The following is a 21,273-nucleotide window of genomic DNA, read 5'->3' as shown; positions in this document are numbered from 1 at the left end:
TTTGTTCTTCCTTTTTTATGCTGATCAGAAATGGGTGTGGAGATCAGTGAAGGGGTGTTCATCCTTTCTCTAGCTTTCTCGCTATTCAACCGGTAAATATACTGGCATGGAATTTGCCTAATAATGAATTTCTTAGGGTTGTCCTAAATAGGTGTTCACTCACTGTTCTGTTAGCCCAGTGTCCCAACTCAAACCTTGACGTTCTCATTTTAAGGATATTTTGTAATATTAACTGAAATCACTGCTGACAGAAACAAAAATACAAATTGCTTCCTCAAGGGAAAAAAAAACTACAACACCTGATGGTTTAAAGGGAATTCTAAAATGGTAAAGACTCCAATTTTACTCTTTATGCAATGAAGGCTTCACCCCTACCATTTAAAATTGCATTTGCTATCCAAATTAGCATACTCAAATTTAAAAATAAAGAAATAAAATAAGATAGTTTTTGAGTTATGACTGACCTGTGCAGTTATAATAAGCACCTAATAATGTGGTTGTGGCTTATCATTAGCTACTTCTCTGTCAGGAGTAGCATGCCTAGATTCTGGCTATGGGACTGTAGCCCTTGGTCATTTTTGATATTTAAGTGTCATAATGATGTACCAATCCTGATGACTATCTAAGCCAATGTGCCTCCCTTTGTATCTTTATCTTGTCTTTGAATTTACGTGCGACATGACATAGGACCAGTGTAAGAGCCTGTCTCTGACGGGCTCTAAAAATGATTAGATTATTAGGTGGTCGGGCCTAATGTGATATATTTTTGTCACACCTGACTACTAGCATTAGCTATAAGAATGCTGCATGTCTGAGCCCCGACCACTTCAAACCGAAGTCAAGCTACATTAGTCAACACTTCCAGTCAACTGAATTCTAATGATTCATGCATAAAACAATGTGTGTACCAGTGGAAGTATATTATAGTGAACAGGTTTTGGCCAGAAAATAATATAAACCAAAATGAATAATAAAATTGTACAATAAAAGTAGTGAGCTCCACATCCATTCTGATGGCTTGTTGATGTCATGGATTTTTACCTCACAATTTTGGTCTATGTGTGTACTCACATTTAAAAAAAACCCCATGTTAAATTTACTTGAGCAATGTAGTTGTGATTTATATAGTTTCAGCAGGATAGTACCAGCAAAGATCTGATTTCATTCTTGTTCTGATTTCACAACATTATGTAAACATTTCATACAGCGACGTATGTTCTCTCCCCCGAGTTCCTGTTGTCAGTGCTGTCTAGGCATGCCCCTGGGTGCTAGGTCATTTAGAACCTACAGTTCTTTGCCCGGATGCATCAGTTCAGGTATTCTTTATTGAAAACTAAACATGCTGACAAATCGAATTTATTAGAAAATGAAATAACACATTTTGATTTAATATATATTCATATTTTATATACCAATGTTTTAATGATAATGTTTCTGTGACCAGGATAAACAAGAAAGTTCTAACAAAACTACTCCACAGGGATGTACTAATGTACAGAATGGGTTTTCAGAATCCATTAACATGGTACATAAATGTTCATATTCTACATACTTTAGCTTTTGAGAAATTTTGCATTTTGCAATATGTTCCTTGTGCCTGGGGGAGAAAATTGAAAATTAAACCTTTTAATTTAACAGAATGGTAACATGCATTCTACATTACACAAACAGTTCTGCTTACATGCTTCTTTGTACTTGTATGCAATACTATGCTATTTGTTAATTACACCATATGTATATATCAGATTCATATTTGTTACAACAGCCCAAATGAATAGAAAAGAAAGGTAGTTATGATAATTAGATCTCTCTAGATAGGTATTAGAAAAACACCTTAGATGTCAGTATGTGACTGCCACAGTTGAGCAATAAGAAAAGAAAAGAAATGAATGAAACAGATGATGACATATCTGTTTTAACCCCATTATTTTCTGGGAAAACGGCTCTGTCACTACTGGACACCACTCTGCCAGAACAGCTGCTAGCAAGAGTCAGTGAGTCTCTCAGCTTCCAGTAGCGTTATACTGCAAGAAAATACACACTTGAATTATTAGTTCTTGTTTGCATACATTTTCAACTGCCACCACTTTAGGAATAGACATGATGCAAAATCTTGTATGCCCTGCACTCGGTGTTACATTACCGCCAACATTTATCATATTATTTAGAGAATTTGGCACGAGTGAAAAACACTGAAATGAAAAGGGATAACATTTTTGTACTAGGTTTCATGCTCTACATAAAATTCAAATTAAGTCTGAAAGAACTTGGTTAAGGACCTTCTGCAAATGCATAGACCTGTGTCCAGACTGACATATTCTTTAGTAAGAAGGACACATCAGGAAAACAGGGACACAGAGTGTAATAGTTGGTGAGCATTGCTCAGGATTTTAGCAGCCTTGAACATTCATTTTGGCATTGCAGCATGGTCCACCAATATTGAATAATGGTCTAATATCATCTGATAACTACATGAATGGTTAAAAAATAACAACCATATTTGCGCAGAAAAACCTACACTGTCACCTACACTATGTTCCAGTATGACAAAACTAAGCTCAGCTTGACATGATGATTGTGTAGCAATGCAAAATGCTCTTAGCTGGTCTGATATAGCAATACAACTGATTGTTTATAATGACCATTGTGTTTATCCGAGTAAAATGAGATCAGGATGTCCTGATATCATTAAAATTCTCTATGACGTCCCCCTTTTCTTTATATATTGTTCCGTTGTGAAGATCATACATACTTGAGATAATTTCTGTCCTTGAGTCTGAAGACGTTAATCATTTCCTACGTTACTTTTTACCAGTACCCTCTCCTGTTCTACCTGGATGAATGCCTTGAGCTCCTGTACCCTTGAGCTTCTGTCTGCCCTGCTGTCCCTTACCTACTATGGTAGGTGTAGTTAAGCTCCCTGGACTGGTTGGACTCGGACCGCCATCCAACACAATACCTCCCTGCATTATAGATGCTCCATCAATCATGTACATTCCCTGTTGTTCTAGAGTGCCCTGTGTTATATTACCATTCTGGAGGATTAGACCCTCAACACCTGTGGGGCCATTGATTAGGTACATACCCTGTGCAGGTCTCTCAGCAAGAATCACAGTGTGTGGTACCTGATGTTCCACCAAATAGTACAGAGGTTGCTGCTGTACGAGCAGTGTTTGACTAGTATTCATGATGGACAGAGCATCTGATTTGTTGTTAGTTTCAGTAATGACTGATTTCTCATTATTTTTAGTAATGATTGATTTGTTGGTAGTTTCAGTAATGACTGAATTGTTGGTAGTCTCAGTAATGATTGAATTATTGATTGTCTTGCTAACAGCTGTATTTTGCTGTGGTGGAGGTGTTGGAGATTTTGGAGTCTGAATTGTATTAGTGGTGACAGAAGTCTCACTTTTGAAGCTGGTATCCGCTGACTTGACAATGTATTCAACTTTGGTAGGTGGTGACCTTGGCTTTGGAGGACTGCAAATCTCTGCTAAAGTCATAAATTTCGGCCCTAAGTCACTGAGGAACTCCAGGTCATTATCTGACTCAAGGAGGCTGGAGCAACCCACTGAACCAGCAGGTGAGCCTTGACCTTCATAGTTGTAGATCAGCAGACTGTCCTGAGGATTCCCAGCTGCAGAGCTCACCTTCTGAAATACAAAAGTAAGAAATATGTTTAGAATTGGAATGAGAGAGTGTTGGACATTGTAATTTTTTATTGTACTTACTATAAGTACTTTTTAAGTAGTGGTACTACTTTACTAAAGTTGTTTTGCTTTCGCAACACATTTCAACATAAGATTTTTCATTTACCTGACGCTTTTATTCAAACTTACAATTATGATTGAGTACAACTTGAGCAATTGAGGGTGAAGGGCCTTGCTCAGGGACCTGACAGTGGCAATTTGGCAGTGGTGGGGCGTGAATCAGCAACCTTAACCACTGAGCTACCACTGCCTCTAAGATATGTTCCTTCCCACACCAGTACTTTCTGAAGAAAGTGTTGACACTTGTTACTTGGTTGTGGGAGAAAAATGGACTGTTTAAAATGTTGGAAAGAACATGAAGTAATTTCAAATTGAAGCAAACAATGAGTGCATTGCATATTGTAACTGGTTCATTTGTTTGACCTGTTACTCCCATACATAAGCTCTTATGCTGGCTATAGATGAACAGTTAACCCTTTAACCATCTGGAAAATGTCAACTTGGACGAACATTGTATTACCAGTGGACAGCACAGATTGGCTTCATCTTAAGTGTATGTTTGGAACAGAATTGTGAGTGCTGACCACACCTTCTGTACTGTTTAGGATGAAGGTATTTGTGTGACTCTAGAAGGGGGGAGAACTCAGAGAACTTTGGGCCAGAGTTCTGAATGGCCTCTGTAGGTGGGAGAAGCTGGAATGAGGTAGGTGAAAAAGAAGGTGGGGGGGCAGGGAGTAGATGGTGAGGAGGTGGGGTATAAAAATGTCATCTCAGATGTGAAAGGGAGAAGTAGCGGGGTATAAAATGGGAGGAGAAATGGTGGAGTTTCAGGTGTGGTCTTTCTCCCAAACTCTTATTATCCCATAACACAATTCTATCTTTTTTGTCTAACGTTGGTGAGAGATTACATTAATATGTGATTATGTCAAAAAGACACATGACTGTTCCTGTTTTTGAATCCCTACCTGAGAGAAATATTCATGGAGGTAGTCATCTGGCAGGGATATCCCTTCATAAAGGTTATGCATCTTGTGCTTCACTGAATTATAGTGAATGCTCCCAGCTGACGGAACATTGCTTTGGTATGTATGCGTGCTGTGAATAAACCTTCCATTTAACTCCACTGTGCTGCCATGCGCCATTCCAGGTGTTGTTTTCAAGACATCAGGAGCACTGAGAAGAGGCAACACCTATAAATATGTCATGAGATCAGGAGTGAGAATGATGTTTGGCTCGAATATGTTTAAAGTGTAGAAACATTGAAGTAGCCACACCTAACATATGCCTGTGTCCAAAAAGAATCACTGCATAGGTCTCTACAAGGGGCACAGGAGAAAGTGAAGAGTTTGCACTCACAAAAAGGTCACAGGTTGCAAAGGTAGCAAATGTTCCTTTGGCGCTTGGTGTCAGTATTATTAGAAAACAGCGCAGTCATGTTTGGAAAACGTGAAAATCTTTCTCTGCGACGTCATTGGTGTACATTTTGTGTCCATAAGACTGCACAATGTATATGAAAAAATGGATGTGAAGAGAATTAATAAGCAGTGTTCCATGTACACCTACGTAAGGTCTTCTCATGTTTTCCTATTAAACCACAAGCATAGCATACCTAATCATGCACGAATGTATATCATGTGCATGCAAGTTACGACTTGTGAGAGGTTTTTTTTTTTTTTCTTTTTCCTTAATTTCCCAGCACAGTCACAACAATGTTCCAACATGGCTAGATTCAAATGCTTATGGAACGCCATTAGTTTGATAGGCAGAGAGTCTTATCCACCGCAGTCCTGCAGCTTCTTTGACGTCTCTTACAGTTCCTTACAATCTCAAATATTCCCCCCATTACTTCCACTGCACACACATGTTCTTACCATGAACATTTACCCATTTCTGAGTGCCTAAACTGTGTCCAAAATGCACGTGTAAGGTTACAGTGGCTGTATCATACCTTGTCTTCCCCTTTGCCTTCATTGTGGTATAAGATAAGGTGTTGCTTTGCATCAAAAGGCAGCTCTACGAATTTGCTCCCTCCTCCACACTGGCATGACAGCAGGAGAATAGGAACCACTGAAAGCCCACCAAACAGAATATCAGTATGAGGGCAAAACCTTCTCTGCTGTTTGCACTGTAACATGGACAATTCTCCAAGCAGCCTGTTGACCTGCACAACTGGAGCACACATGATTAATGTGTATGTGTACACACATTTCAACTCACTTATGAGCAAGGCTAGGCCTGTTATGAGTGGCCCAATGGCTGGAACGCCAATCTGGGATAAAACGCTTTGTTGTTGGCCTGTTCTGACACCACAGGTGCCACCTTTCTGACAGGTGCATACTTCCACTTGAAGCTTCTGCTTGTCCTCACAGGCTAGACCCTTCATGTCAGAAATCTCCATAGTCAGTTCATAAAAGCCTGGCCACAGCAGGTCCTTGGAATGCAAACTCACTGATGTTCCTTAAATGAAAAATAAAATAAGTAGAAAATAGGTTACACGTCTTTCTTTGAATTTGTATATGCTGGTGGTGTTTACTGATTATCGTTCTTTCAGTAAGTGGAAAAAAATAATGATTTGTGAATTGTCAATCTTTTTGCTTTACCATTTATAGGAGCTATTTCCCATTCTCCACGAGTCTCCTCCTTTATCAGAACAAATGTATAAGGTTCTCCATTGGGATATACATCCTCATCAAATGCACTTATGTTTACTACTTTGGTATCAGAACAGACATTTTCATATGTACTGGTCAGCTTGGGACAATTATCATTTGTGTCTTCCACCTTTAGAGCTATTGTCCCAGTAGCTGTCTTGGGTGGAACATCTAAACAAACAAACAAACAAAATGTATATTGTATGTGTCCTTGTTGATTCTTTTTTTTTTACTTCTCATAGTAAATGTATTTTGTTTGCATGACTGAAATTGTCTTGCCTTTGGTCATACAGAGAATCTTTGCAAAATAAGTTCCATTGACAAGTAACTTTGACTCTCGATCTGGGATCTTTAGAAGTTTAATTTCAGAAGTGTCCTCATCAATGGCCAGCCAGTTGTCTGGATCATGTCCTTTAGCATACCTGAATTTGAAATATAAACTATTGATAAACTGTTGTCTGAATGAGTTGGGCAGTTAGAAGACTTAATGCAGAATGTCCTCCACTTTTAAAAAAATCAGAAAGCAAATGAATAGTCCTCAAACATACCTGACATTTTCAGCAGTTTCTCCAGTATCACCATCCAGAGCAAGAAAGGAACCGATGACCACAGGAACATGAACCTCCTCTGGATTTTCTGACACAGGCAAATCTTTTACTGCTGGTGAAAAACCTGGACCGTCAGGTAAGTTGTTTACGCCAATTTTGATTGGGTAGCTCTTTCCTCCTGGAGCCAGTGGTTTTGTGCCTGGTTTAACACCAGGTTTAGTCCCTGGTTTGGGGCTTGGCTTGGTGTCAGGTTTAATTCCAGGCTTGGTATCTGGTTTTGTGTCAGGTTTGATACCAGGTTTAACACCGGGTTTAACACCAGGTTTAACCCCTGCATCTACCCCTGCATCCACCCCTACATCCACACCAGCATCTACACCCACTCCTACCCCTAATCCCACCCCTACCCCTACACCTACCCCAGCTCCTGCCCCCGCTCCTGCTCCAGCTCCTGCACCTGCCCCAGCTCCTGCCCCAGCTCCTGCCCCAGCTCCTGCACCTGCCCCTGCCCCAGCTCCTGCACCTGCAGGTCTGTCTAAATCTACGTTCAAGCCAAGGGATAGTGCAGTTCCATTTATAAAAGGAGCTACATTTGAAATGACCAAGCCCAGATCCAGTTCTTTGACCTTTTCAAAATCCACAGGCTTTATGGGATGAGCAAGTTGGCAAAAACAAACGAACAAACAAACAAACAAAAAAGAAAAAAGAAAAGAAAAACAAATAAAATGTGACAAATTACATTAAACACAAACTAAAAACTAAAACTATCTTAAATTTAGCATATATATATACCTTGACCAGCTTTAGAATGCCCTCATTTGTTTTGGGGTCTGTCTCTATACTGAAGAGCTCGTCTTCATTGCCCTTGATAATATTGAAGAGGGCCAGCCAGTTATTGGTATTCTCCATGTCCTTATCCTGAGCTTTGATCCTCATCACAACCACATCAGAGACACCTTCATCAACACTACCTGTGTACTGATATAGGAAATACAGAGATAATGGGCACATTGTAGAATTAAGTGTTCTGCACGTAAAATGAAACATATATGTGCTTATATCCAGGGTTACCACCTTTTTACAATACCAAGTTTCTTATGAACAAATTATTATTTTGGACACATTATAAATGTATCTCATTTGACTAGTTCATCAATTTGCATTATTTTGACGAATGCCGATTATTAAAAAACAAACATATTTATAAAAATCTTTATTTAAATATATTAAAATATTATCAATTTATTTTAAACGTAAAAATAAACATATAAGCTTTAAGCTGTTTTCTTACCTCATCTTTTTCCAGAGTAGGAACATTGTCATTGATATCCAAGATCTGAATCTGCACTGTTCCAGTTCCTGTGTTGCCGTTTGCAGCTCCGTCCATATCCACACCCTGCACTACTAAAGCGTAGGCATCATGGGTCTGTATGAGACAGAAACAATATAAGACAATTCTAAGATTTCTTGCTGCTGTCAATTTTTTAATACTAATTATGACTTGGCAGTTTACTTAGTTTAGACATTTTGCTGTCCATATGTGCATCACCGATCAAAAGTAAGTATTACTTTGTATTCCCAGTAGAACCGAATGTTTATTTTCTCTTAGTTTTCGATTCCTGTTACCTCTCTATCCAGGGTGTGCCGTTTAACATAGAGATTCCCAGTGCCTCTATCAATGGAGAACATGGAGCCAGACCCCTCTGGGGTTTGCTTCACTATACTGTACGCAATTTTTGAATTGATGGTGCCGTGCTCATCTGCGTCTTCTGCACTTATCTGCATGACTGGAGTTCCTGTAGTTGTGTCAGAGACATAGTAACAAATATTGATAGTTAATAGTACATTACTATGTATAGACATAGTATCAAATATTGATAGTTAATAGTACATGACTATGTATAGACATAGTAACAAATATTGATAGTTAATAGTACATTACTATGTATAGACATAGTATCAAATATTGATAGTTAATAGTACATTACTATGTATAGACATAGTATCAAATATTGATAGTTAATAGTACATTACTATGTATAGACATAGTATCAAATATTGATAGTTAATAGTACATTACTATGTATAGACATAGTATCAAATATTGATAGTTAATAGTACATTACTATGTATAGACATAGTATCAAATATTGATAGTTAATAGTACATTACTATGTATAGACATAGTATCAAATTATAAACAACATGCTCAGAGATTGGCATGACCAAATATTTAAAGCCACCTACCGATTTAAATATGGTGACATACATTTTACAAATACGGCTTAAATTGTTCTGTTACTTATATAAAGAAAAAAAATCCATCATAGTTTGTGTTATATCTGATGTAATTCAAAAGAGTTTGTATGGAAGACTGTCAATGCCAAATAAAAAGGAAACACACAAAAGCAAACATTTTGAAATGTTCTATAAAATGTGCATTGCTGTAGTGGGTGTTTTTTTTTACTCCCAGTTAGTGAGAGTCTTCTTCCATGCTGTCCTGGTTTCTGGGCAGTTCCTCTGATGCTAGCAAAAACATTTCATTAACTGACATCTTCGCTGTAGAAGTCCCACTCTGATCTGGCATATGCAGTCGGGTTGTGGATGCCACAGTTATGTGTCTCAACTTATCACTGCTCTGGTATCATTACCTCCCAAAGCTTGGTCAGGGATCAGTCGAACCAGCGGGTCCTCTAGTTACAAGGTGAGCTTTAAATTCCATCACCCTCACATGTAGATGTCTTTGCCTTTCAAAGAACTCAGGCTGGCTGATGTAGCTTTCCTCCTATTTGGTAGCAAGAGAGATGGTGGACTTGGTGTCTTGGAGTGCTTTGTAGGGAAGTCCTTCATCAGTAGATGGGATTAGACAGGAGCTATGTGGTTGGCCAGGGTGGCCCACGGTGAAGGCCTCTCTTGGAAGGCCGCTCTTTCTCTTCCTCATTGGTCTAAATGCATCATTGCTAGACACAAGATAGTTTCTCCCCATTCTTACTTGGACCATATACTTCTCGTAGCCTTGACAGTTGCACTAGACAATAACCTGACAGTGCTTCATTATACTGTACTGGTATAAAAATAATGAAGTTGAACTGAATTTAATTGAACTGAACAGAGGACTGAAGATTAACAGGCAACCACACATTCCATTACTGTTTTACAGAGGAGAACAGGAAGGGTGAGCAATTTGAAAAACAAACCAGTGCCTAGGGGCTACTGGAAATATTCAGATCAGGGGTGATGTCAAGTACACCCACTAGGAGCCACATCACTGCCATAATATTTGAACATTCACTGAAATACAATCAAGATGATTACTTTTCAAGCATAAAACGCTTTTGTGTGCCCTTTTAAAATAAACAAATGAGTCTTCCTGAATAGTTTTCCTTGTTCTGTGCACATATGAATGTGGTACATGTTATAGCATTTCCCTGTGTTTCCACCAATCATCCAGTCAGGGCCTTCTGGTAGGGCAGGGCTAACTGAACTGCAGTCAGCTGAATGTATTGTGTCACGCATGTAGTTTGGCAATATCATTAAGTACAGAATGTTTTGCACCATGACCTTAGGATATTTTCACAGTTGGGCCATTACAGAGTTTGATCCATGGCTTCTTTTACATATGTGAATATGTCAACCAAACTCAGACCTCTATAAAAGGACCCAGAGAACCTCCTAAGGTGGTGTCGTCTGCTTCATTTGTGAATTCTGAAAACAAAGCGGCCCATTTTTATTTACAGAAGACCTTGAGGCTTTCCATACACAGCAGCAGTCTTTGTTCTCGCTAGTTTTTGCTCCTGTACTCTGATGTCCACCCTCTTCTATGTGCCTTTTCTAATTTACTGTTTCTCTCTTTACCTGAGTGTTTCCTGGGTTGTTCCTGCACCAGACACATTTATAATCATCGAATATAGACTGGAAAACCTCATAACTGCCCAAGAATCTGGATTATTTCTAACGTCATGCACTTTTTCTGCATTTCAAGTTCAAGTTCAAGTTCAAGTTTGGTTTATTTGTCACATACATAATCATACACAGTATAACTCGCAGTGAAATGGTTGAGAGTGCTCTGTCCACACTGAGGAAAAAGAAAACAGGGGTGCATAGAGGAATATAGATATTCTATATATGTGAAATATATATATGCATAGAGAAATATATATATTCCATATATGTACAAAATATATTAACAATGTATGTACAATATATGTATATTATGTTTATATACACAATGTACAATGTATATGGTTGTGTATATATATGTACACAATGTACAGAATGTGCAGATGTGCAGAATGTGCATTTTCACATGTTAGCAATGCCATTTTATGTTATGTGCTTTTAGAGTACTGTCATAATCTTTTCTGATATACAAATGCAAATGTTAGTGTAATTTCTCCTGCTTTTTCTGGCATTAGTCCCCCCCCCCCCTTTGTTTTTCTGTTGCATTTCTTGGCTTCTTGGTGATTATTTTTGTTTGCGTTATTGTGGGGTCCTCATAAGGTTTCACTCACACACTCTTAGGGAGTCCTTGTCACAGTTTCCTTTGCTGTGCTTACTGGGGCCTTGGACCCAGGCATTTGTAAATCTCATTTGTGACAACGAGTGTTTTGATTGATTGGTTGATTCTCTCGTCTGATCTGCTTCATGAAAATGCTGCAGAGCCCAATAACAGCAGCATAAAAAAATGGACACCTTGACTATTCTAACCATAATTCTATGCTACACAGTTAGCAGTTGTGAAGGCGCTGCGGTGTGAGCGAGATCGTATCAGTGCTAAAGAGTCCTCTTTCAAAGCATCGAAGCATAGGAGCATTAAAAGACAGCACTAGAACAGTGACATCTGGTAGTTTGGAAAATTAGAGCGCTCATAATATTTGCAAAGTAAGCTTATTACAAATGTCCATTGATTTAATTAAAAATAAAAATAACGATCAGCTATCAGGTTTAGTCATGATGCAATAAATGTATACTTTTTAAAATACATGTATTTAGATGTAAATATATTTATGTGAAAATACAGTAACGTACCCCCTTGTAAACTAATAAAATAGTATTCAGAAGCGATGAGACGAAGTGTTTTGGTTAAAATGGTTAAAATGCCATAAGTAATCATGACACAACAGTGGGTCTGCCACAAGTAGGGCACACACAAACAAAACCTGCTGTGCATCGTTGTAAAGCAGGCGGCAATCGGTCTGTGCACGGCCATGTTAAGCTGAGCAAGCCTCAAGTCAAATTAGTGTGCTTTGCGCAGTGTGCTGAATCAGACTGCTTTGCAATAGTGAACCAAGATAAAATGCCTCTGTAATTATTAGCCTTTCAGTACTTTCACGTTAACAGAAGTGAGTTTTGTTCATTTCAGAATAACTACATTGCTGTAGTGAAGGGAAATAGCGATGACTATTTGCTTTTCAGAGTACAGTTGTTTGATGACATGGGATTGGTAGAATGGGTCTCAAGCCAGTGGCTTCCATCTGAAATTGTTAAGGCTGTCAAGACATTAAAATGATGTCATATAAGCTTATCAACATATAAACTTGCTATGGAGGCATTACCTGCAGCATATGACGATTACATTCACAATATCTGGAATCACCATTTCGTGTTGAGTGAATTTTTAAAAACTGATTAAATATATTTTCTGAAACTTTTATGAACCAGCCATTTGTAACAGTTCAAATAGGCCTTACATTAGCTGCTAATACAATATACTAGGAGGGTATTTTCCTAAACCATCTGACGGTGAACAATAAAATACCATAGAACTGCAGCAATTTATGCTGTTTTATTACATCTCTAGTTAAAGCAGGAAGGCGTGTGGCTATTCCCCAACATGCTCCCACTGTTCTGCCTGTTCCACTGTCTCCTGTAATGGTAAGAAGCGTACCAGAACTTCACCTAATGTTACTATGAATGTTTCCCTACCAAGCTGCATTTCACTCACTGATGGGCCTACATGACAGCTTTTATCATTCATGTTTGCCCTGACTAAACCAGTAAGCTCTCAATGTACTCTTTCACAATCCCGATTCGTAAATATTTTTGCCATAGTGAATACATTACAGTGCTCTTAAGGTATCTCATAAGCCAACAAAAATGCCATAAAAAAAAAAGGTTGTTAAACTTTCATTTCTGTTTTTTATGTTAAAAAATGTTAATGATAAAAAATAGTAATATATCTAACTCAAAATGGGAGTGTCATAGCATGTTGTTTGGACAACGCATCATGTGCACAACACCCAATGTACTATTAATGCACCTTTTCAATGTAGACACCAGGGGGTGATCTAATTACTTTTTTCTTTATTGTTTATATATATATATATATATATATATATATATATATATATATATATATATATACACACACACACACACACACACACACACACACACACACACACTTATATTAACTAAGCAAATAGGTAAGATCATCCCATTGGATAATTACTTTAGGGATGATTATGTTTCAGCTGGCAATAAGTTATGTAACCCTAACTGATGCAGTGAGTAGCTTCTCATTTGTTAAACAACCGTGTCGAAAGACACATCCTGTGGTCATGGAAAAGGTGTTAATCTGTTTCAGAAGGGTTAAATTATTAGCATGCATCAAGCAGAGAAAACATCTAAAACAACTATTAAAATCGGGTTAAGAACTGTCCAACGCATTATTAAAAAGTGGAAGGACAGTGGGGAAACATCATCTTCGAGGAAGGAATGTGGTCGGAAAAAAATCTTGAATGATCGTGATTGGTGATCACTTAAACGTGTGGTGAAATCAAATCATAGAAAAACAAGAGTAGAACTCAGGGATATGTTTAATAGTGAAAGTAAGAGCATTTCCACACACACAATGTGAAGGGAACTCAAGGGATTGGGACTAAACTGCTGTGTAGCCTTAAGAAGGTAAAAATGGCTTCAATTTGCTAGGGAGCATAAAGATTGGACTCTGGAGCAATGGAAGAAGATCATGTGGTCTGATGAGTCCAGATTTACCCTGTTCCAGAGTGATGAGAGCATCAGGGTAAGAAGAGAGACGGCTGAAGTGAAGCACCCATCATGCCTAGTGCCCACCGTACAAGTCTGTGGGGGCAGTGCTATGATCTGGGGTTGCTGCAGTTGGTCATGTCTAGGTTCAGAAACGTTATGTGCCCAAAGAATGAGGTCAGCTGACTACCTGAATATACTGACGGACCAGATTAGTCCCTCAATGGATTTTTTCTTCCCTGATGGCATGGGTGTATTCCAAGATGACAATGCCAGGATTCATCAGGCTCAAATTGTGAAATAGTGGTTCAGGGAGCATAAAACATCATTTTCACACATGGATTGGCCACCACAGAGTCCAGAGCTGAACACCATTGAGAATCTTTGGGATGTGCTGGAGAAGACTTTGCGCAGTGATCCAAATCTCCCATCATCAATACAAGATCTTGGGGAAAAATGAATGCAACTCTGGACAGAAATAAATGTTGTGACATTGCAAGAGCTTGTGGAAATGATGCCACAGCGAACGCATGCCATAATCAAAGCTAAAGGTGGTCCAACGAAATATTAGTGTGTGTGACCTTTTTAAATCTATTTATTTATTTATTTGTTTGTTTGTTTGTTTGTGGCCTTAAAGCAGGGGTGTCACAGAACGCTCCCCTTTTCACTGGTCACGTGGTTCGGCCCGCCGTGTGCAGTGGAAGTCACATTGTCTTATTTGTAACCACACCCTCCTTGATAGCACACACCTGCACAAGGTTTAACGATGTGTGTTTGTGTGTATTTAAACCTTTGTTGGTGTGTGCATCATCGTGGGTCATTGTTTATGTTGCTTTTGTTAATTTTCACATTAGTTATATGTGTGTTCATGGTCACTGCTCATGTTATGTGCGAGTGCCATCATTGTATGTGTTGTATGTCATTAAACATCTGTCTCTGTCGAAGGAGTCTGTGCGTCCTGCTCCACGCCCTGCGGCACTCGGGCCGTTACACGGGGTGGGGAGGCAACAGGGTTTCAAGCACTAACTGATCATTTGTTTGAAAACTGCAGTTAAAAAAAGTGAAATCGGGTGAGCTTCTGCGTGTTTGGAATGCAGCCACACCAGCCCTTTGCAGAAATGAATCCCCATCTTAGCCTTAAACACAGAAGACATATGCTGGCATCCACTGACTTTTGTCTGGAGGTGGTACTCTTCCATAGTCTGAAGATTTGGGTTAAGGTACGGATTCATATTACCTACCTATTTTACTGCATTCTGACACGGCCCCAGTGAACAGCTTGAACGTTGGGGGATTGTCGTTCTGATCTTCCACCTGTATTTTCAGCTCAACATCTGCTTCTGCCATTGAGCCATCCCTGTACCGCGCTCTTCCAGTCAGCTGCAAGCAAACACCGTATAGTATTATTACACATTCATTAGAAATGATGGTCAGCTAAAAGATCTTTCTATAAATTAACTGCGATTATAACGCACCTTGCCTGGGTTTAAGGTTCTCAAAATCTTAAAACGATAACAACAAAATGACCATCATCCTTGCATGGCAGTGTATGTATCACCTTGAAAATTATCTATAACAATGTTGTGCTGTTTTAGAAATAATCTTAGTTGGTCAGAGACTCACATTGTAGTGGGATATTTCTTCTCTGTCTAGGAGTCCAGTGATTCTTACAAAACCATTTTTGGGGTTGACGACAAAGAGGTTATACGGCTCCTTGTCTGCACCATGACCTGTCAGGAAGTATTCCAGTGACCGGCTTTCACTGTCTCTATCAGACCGGATCTATCAACCAGGGAGACATTACTGAATTAAAGCACTGTTGGGAATTATATGCTTTTTTCCTTCTAATTATAAAATCCCATGAATGTTATTATTAAATTAGGTTTTGACAGTCATTAGATTTGAAACCACATACTGAGTAGCCATAGGTACATAATACTAATATTAAACACCAGTTAAAACAACAACAAGGCTGTAATAATAATAATAATAATAATAATAATAATAATAGTAATAAGTTTTTTTAAAAAGCACTTTAAATAAAGTTCCCAATAAACTACATATAAGCCAGACTAAACAAGTATATCTCACTATACACTAAAACATCTATAAAACATTTATAGTTTACATTCCTTTTGCTTTCTTTGGATCTACATTAGTTACTTTTGTCCACCTAATGAGCTGCAAATAATTAGCAGTACGAATGAACAGTAGGTCTCAAATGAGCAAAGTGGTTGGGATGGACTACAGGGAATCGAGAGGTCACTGAGCTCATACCTGAGCGTGGCTATTAAATGCTTTATGTCAACAGTAAAACTTTCTTGAATAAGTCTTTAATATTCTTTGTTCCTCTTTTCCTGGCCAGGATGAAGGATACCACACTGTGAATCTGAAGTTCATGTAAAGAGACTACAAAGCAGCCATCAACTCTGCCTGAGAGGTGTGTACCCCAGTCTTGTTTACTGCCATAATTACCGCCAACTCAAGCTTGCAGTATTAGAAACATGTTAATTTTCTTATCATCAAGTGAGCAAATTTGGGATAATACCTCAATAATGTAGCTTAATCTCACAAATGTGTGGCCTAGTAAAAATGTAATGCTTTCAAGATATAAATGTCAAAACTACAATGTCATTGCATGGAACAGGTGTCAGGTGCAGTGGAAGACCTGCTGGTCTTGTTCCTTTCTCATCTCGCCACAGGCCTTTTCTCTCAGGCTTGCTCTCACACCCATCATGTCTTTGACATTTACTTCAAATTATGTATATAGAATACAGGCCCTGGAAAAGGGGAGATATGTGCGTACAGGTGTGAAATTAAAAGAGAAGCTTGAGTAGTGTGTGCTCACTTTGGCAATGGATTGCTTCTTTGTGTAGTCAACATTCTCCATGAGTTTTATCGGTGGGAGAATCCACTCCCGTTTCTTTCGTCTGGATCCACTGGCAGTTTTTGTTGCCTTGGAAATAAAAGGTTTTTTTTAGACATGTTATACACATATATGCATATTTGCGTATGCGCATATATTATTAACATCCCCAGAGTTAAAAGATACCTATTAGGCATTGTCATGTTGCTGGCATCATAAAATAGAACTTGGATGTGTTCACTGACCTGTGACAACAGTTAGTGTTTCGATTAATCCAGATCACCTAGAGTGCAGAGTCTAAGGTGTGCCAACATTTTTAAGGTCCACCAGTTCAACAAACAACAAGTATGTGGTATCGGCTTAAATATGGTGACTACTAAATATGCTTAAGCTTTTTTTTCAGAGAGAGTAGAATTTAGATATTTAAAAAAAAAAAAGAAAAAAAAAGAGGTCATTATTTCTGTCATTTTAATCAGCCTGCTGTACACCATACAATATGGATGGACTAGTGCTGCTATGATTCTTACTGCTAGTAGTAGTACTATTAATGCTACTAATCTACCACTAATTATATATCACTAATTCAGAAGCAGAAATCAAAATACATAAAATCCATAAATAAAGAAGTTTTTTCCAGAATTTTCTCAGGGTGATTTATTAGCCATCAAGACTACACAGACAGCCTGTCTATAGTATTTACCTGTAAGCATGAACACACCCCAAAGCCTACATACTATTGGCCACATAACACATCTCTCCTGTGTTACACAAATACATTTAGTAGTCACTACCCTTCCGAATATGAGGGCTCTCAGAAATTTCTACAGGTCTTTCCTAAATGTCAATTTTCAAAAATGTAATTTTTTAATATTATTGCAGTGAATAGAATATTATTTGAAAAGTATGATACACATCTGTGTGGTGAGTGCACATGTGATGTACTAACATATTAGACAATATCCTAAACACATAAAGCAGTCATGGCCCAATGGCCTAAGTAATTTCTCACAGCGTGCCGGTGTTCGGAAATGTGAAGAATGATTTTCTTTTTACTCTCTGAAGAAACAACTGTATCAGTAGAACAAATTTAAGTTTCACAGTGTCATGTGATTTTTAAAATGCCTTAGGCTTTTTTTCCACAGTGTGGTATACGCTTCTTTTATACTATCTCAAATATCAACAGGCGACAATTTGTGGCTAATTAAGCAAACAATTGAGCTTTTTTTCCTTTTATATCTAATGATTTAGCTTTGTATAAGTTGGCTTCACATAGGTTAGCTAATTACATATGAGCCTGTTTACCAACCAAAACAGTTTTATGTTGAAATTGTTTAGAACTGGCTTTCCCCCATTGACACAAATCAAGAACCAGGCTTTTATATATATATATAAACAATCCTTACAGTTATATGAATATATGTGTATATACTCTTTCTGGATAATTTGCGCAATTATTTACTTATATTTTTACAATTTCTTGTTCACACAAAATGCACTTTAATTTTTGAATCAAAAAGAGCTCTGAAATTAAAGCAAATGACCATGAGCCAATTGAGAAGAAATCAAACCATACTAAATAAAAGTAGGAACATTTCAGCAAGCTGATTAATATTACCCACCACAGTCATGCACAATAGCAGGATCAAACAGAGTCTCCCAAGCTGGACAGCCATGATTGCGCAGGCTGGCAGGCGGAAGTCACGGTGCTTTGCTCCTCTGCTCTTTTACTCTTGATGATCAGACCTGGTTATGTGTCTGTTAGTCAGTAGAAGAGATGCTGACCATCTTGCAGTTGAACTTGTTCTAGACACTTGCACTAGACACACCCACAGGTACTGAAATATTTCTATAGGCTCCCCGTACCACTCCCCTCTATAGTGTTCCTATACTATTCCTCCACTTCTCTCTCTCTCTCTCTGTCTCTCTCTCTCTCTCTCTCTCTCTCTCTCTCTCTCTCTCTCTCTCTCTCTCTCTCTCTCTCTCTGTCTCTCTCTCTCTCTCTCTCTTTTACTTTCAGCCTTCATTTTCTCTTTATGTGAAATAGGTCAGCTAAACGTCTGTTTCTGCAGATGTAGTCAGTTGGACAATGTGTTATAACTGAGCTGCATAATAGGAAATGTAAGTGCCGCCTCTGACTACCTGCCTCTTCTAAACTGTCACTGACTAAACCAATATAAAAAAGCAGAGTACCATTTCCTAGCTAGTATCTCACAAATTGCACAATAATGCAGATGTGCACCCTAAACCTAGTCTGAAATGTGCTATATGGCATCTGTTAGAAAACACACATAGAAACTGGAAGGCAGTATAATGAGAGGCCTTCATACACTGTACATACAAATCAGCAGATGTACTGAAAAACTAATGTTCTGACTTGCCTGTTTTAGGTAAGAGAGAGGCTACCTCTAGGCCTGCCTCACAGTGTGTGTGCATGTGCATTTTCTATTCATGCTTGACATCACAGCATATCAGGTTAAATATAAGAAATACACACAATAATTTAGGACATGCACAGGACAACACCACAAAAGGCATGCAAAAATCAGTTATCAAATATTTCATTATTTCATTCTAGAAAACTTATCCATAATAATAAGTAAGAACTGTAGGTAAGTACTTTATGATCTCTAACCTTTAACTGTTTTTGTTAGGCTTGTTTTTCCATTGATGCAACTGAAAAGCCGAAATTTAATTTAATGTACTGAGACCGTTTCTTCTCTGCCGTCGTCGGCTTCTTCTTCTTCTTCTTCTTCTTCTTCTTCTTCTTCTTCTTCTTCTTCTTCCTACTACTTGTGCTAGCACTAGTGCTTTTGCTTTATATAGGTAAGATGAAGTTACTTATACTCAGTGATGTAGCACAAAATTCTGGGGCCCCACCGCAAGTGGCAGGGTGTAGGCCCTTTTATAATGCTCATTTTCCCTTGACGATCCCCTCTTGGGCGGGTGGGGCCCCCCATCTCAAGCACCCCTCCTGCAGTATGTTCCCTGTCGGCCCCTCCCCTACATCTGTGCTTACACACTTATTATTTATTCTATTCATTTGATATTTTACATGTTATATATATATATATATATATATATATATATATATATATATATATATATATATATATATATATATATATTAAAGTTGTAGTCGATTTATCTGCTATCAATGTTATGACTTAAAAATATTTTAATATTGTTTTTATTTTCCATGACTTTGTTAAAAGTTATGTTTCATGTTTTATTTATTGTGTAAATGTAGTGAAATGATTAAATAGTCTAAATAAAATATCCCATCATGGGTGTAGCACTTATATTTGTAATGCTCTACATAATAAAGGATGCGCATGTTTGCTGTCGACGATTTGAAGCCTGCCAAATTTTGTTATTCGTTAAGTCCATCAGATGCAAGTCAAAAGCAAACACAGTCATTCGAGATTCCAGAATCTATTACTTATGGCACCACAGCAGCAAGTTGCTTTAAGCTAACTAAACCCGACTCACTGTGTGGTGCCTGCTGTACCCGTCTTCACTGAGAGAGATCAAATTGAAATATCAAACCCTTATGCCATACAAGCCAAAGCTAAGAAGCTAAACCTGAATAAGGATGACGTGGCCACGGTGAGGCCATCACCGATCGCAAAAACAGGTGAAAACACGGAAGTCTAAACACATGGTAAACACGCCGAGATGGACACACTCGCAGATTGGCAAGACTCCACGAAGGGAGCTGGGGCGCATAAGGCTTAAATACATGCAAGGGTGGGAAAACGAAGAAGGCACAGATGAAACACATGGAAGATAATGGGGGGAGATCACAGCGCTGATATTCAGGAGATACCTCCCCCCGGCCCTTGGCTGGGAGCCAGTGTGAAGAAGGCTATAAGTATTGTATGTATCTATATGGTGGAGTGCACATGCTAGTCACTGTGAGTGACTTAAGGTAGGACTCAAGTGTACTGCCTGGTCTGGCCACGCTAGCAGAGGAGCCTCACCAGTTCAAGAGTGCACATCGCAACCTTTTACTTTCACTACTTTAGTCTACTGGATAGAACGGCAAAGCGAGGTTGTGAGAGTAGCAGAACCCTCCGCAGTTACTGCTTGTGTGCTCTCCCTTTCACAAACGCGAAAGAGAAACTCCTCTTAGTGCACAAGAAGGATAACAATGTTGTTCCAATGGCAACAGCACTGTTGATTAAGTACTCTGGTGCGTATGTAAACAGGTGGAACAAGGAAAAGCTAGTCTATACAGAATTCAGCAGCCTGTGTGCATATTCAAATACAATCAAAAAGTAGGTGGTGTGGATATACATAATCTCCAGGGGTCAATGTACAAAGCCACAATTCTTTTACAATTCACAAAGCGGTGTTGGCCAATCTTCTCATGGTTTCTTTGCAATGCAGTGGTGAATAGCTGGGTTTTTAACAGAGAAGACGTTGGTGGTGACATTTATTTTCATTGAGCTTGACCTGTTAAGTGCATATGACACAGAGCGATTGAAAAAAAATTGAAAATTGGTCAGGAA

General features: G+C 38.5%; 1 protein-coding gene across 1 annotated transcript; it reads right to left on the bottom strand.

The window, feature by feature from the left end:
- Positions 1-2,801: 2,801 nt before the first annotated feature.
- si:ch73-74h11.1 (desmoglein-2.1) lies at positions 2,802-18,435 on the bottom strand. Its single transcript, XM_081717610.1, has 15 exons — positions 18,382-18,435; positions 16,745-16,852; positions 15,520-15,678; positions 15,138-15,276; positions 8,536-8,705; positions 8,201-8,335; positions 7,702-7,887; positions 6,910-7,553; positions 6,641-6,783; positions 6,311-6,532; positions 5,928-6,167; positions 5,659-5,777; positions 4,676-4,900; positions 3,336-3,653; positions 2,802-3,236 (listed from the first exon to the last, which is right to left on the bottom strand). Exons 1-15 carry the CDS (start codon positions 18,433-18,435, stop codon positions 2,802-2,804), a joined length of 3,297 nt encoding a protein of 1,098 aa, XP_081573736.1.
- Positions 18,436-21,273: the final 2,838 nt, after the last annotated feature.

The sequence above is a fragment of the Electrophorus electricus genome, chromosome 7 (assembly GCF_041902795.1).
Source record: "Electrophorus electricus isolate QZ-2024a chromosome 7, ASM4190279v1, whole genome shotgun sequence".
NCBI lineage: Eukaryota > Metazoa > Chordata > Actinopteri > Gymnotiformes > Gymnotidae > Electrophorus > Electrophorus electricus.
This window is presented reverse-complemented; position numbering and strand designations above follow the sequence as displayed.

Coding starts and splice junctions, on each gene's coding strand:
- si:ch73-74h11.1 (XM_081717610.1), bottom strand. CDS start 18,435: ATGGCTGTCCAGCTTGGGAGACTCTGTTTGATCCTGCTATTGTGCATG. Junction 6,533..6,640: donor GATTCTCTGTATGACCAAAG/GCAAGACAATTT, acceptor TTGTTTGTTTAG/ATGTTCCACCCAAGACAGCT. Junction 3,654..4,675: donor TCCATGAATATTTCTCTCAG/GTAGGGATTCAA, acceptor TTTGTATTTCAG/AAGGTGAGCTCTGCAGCTGG.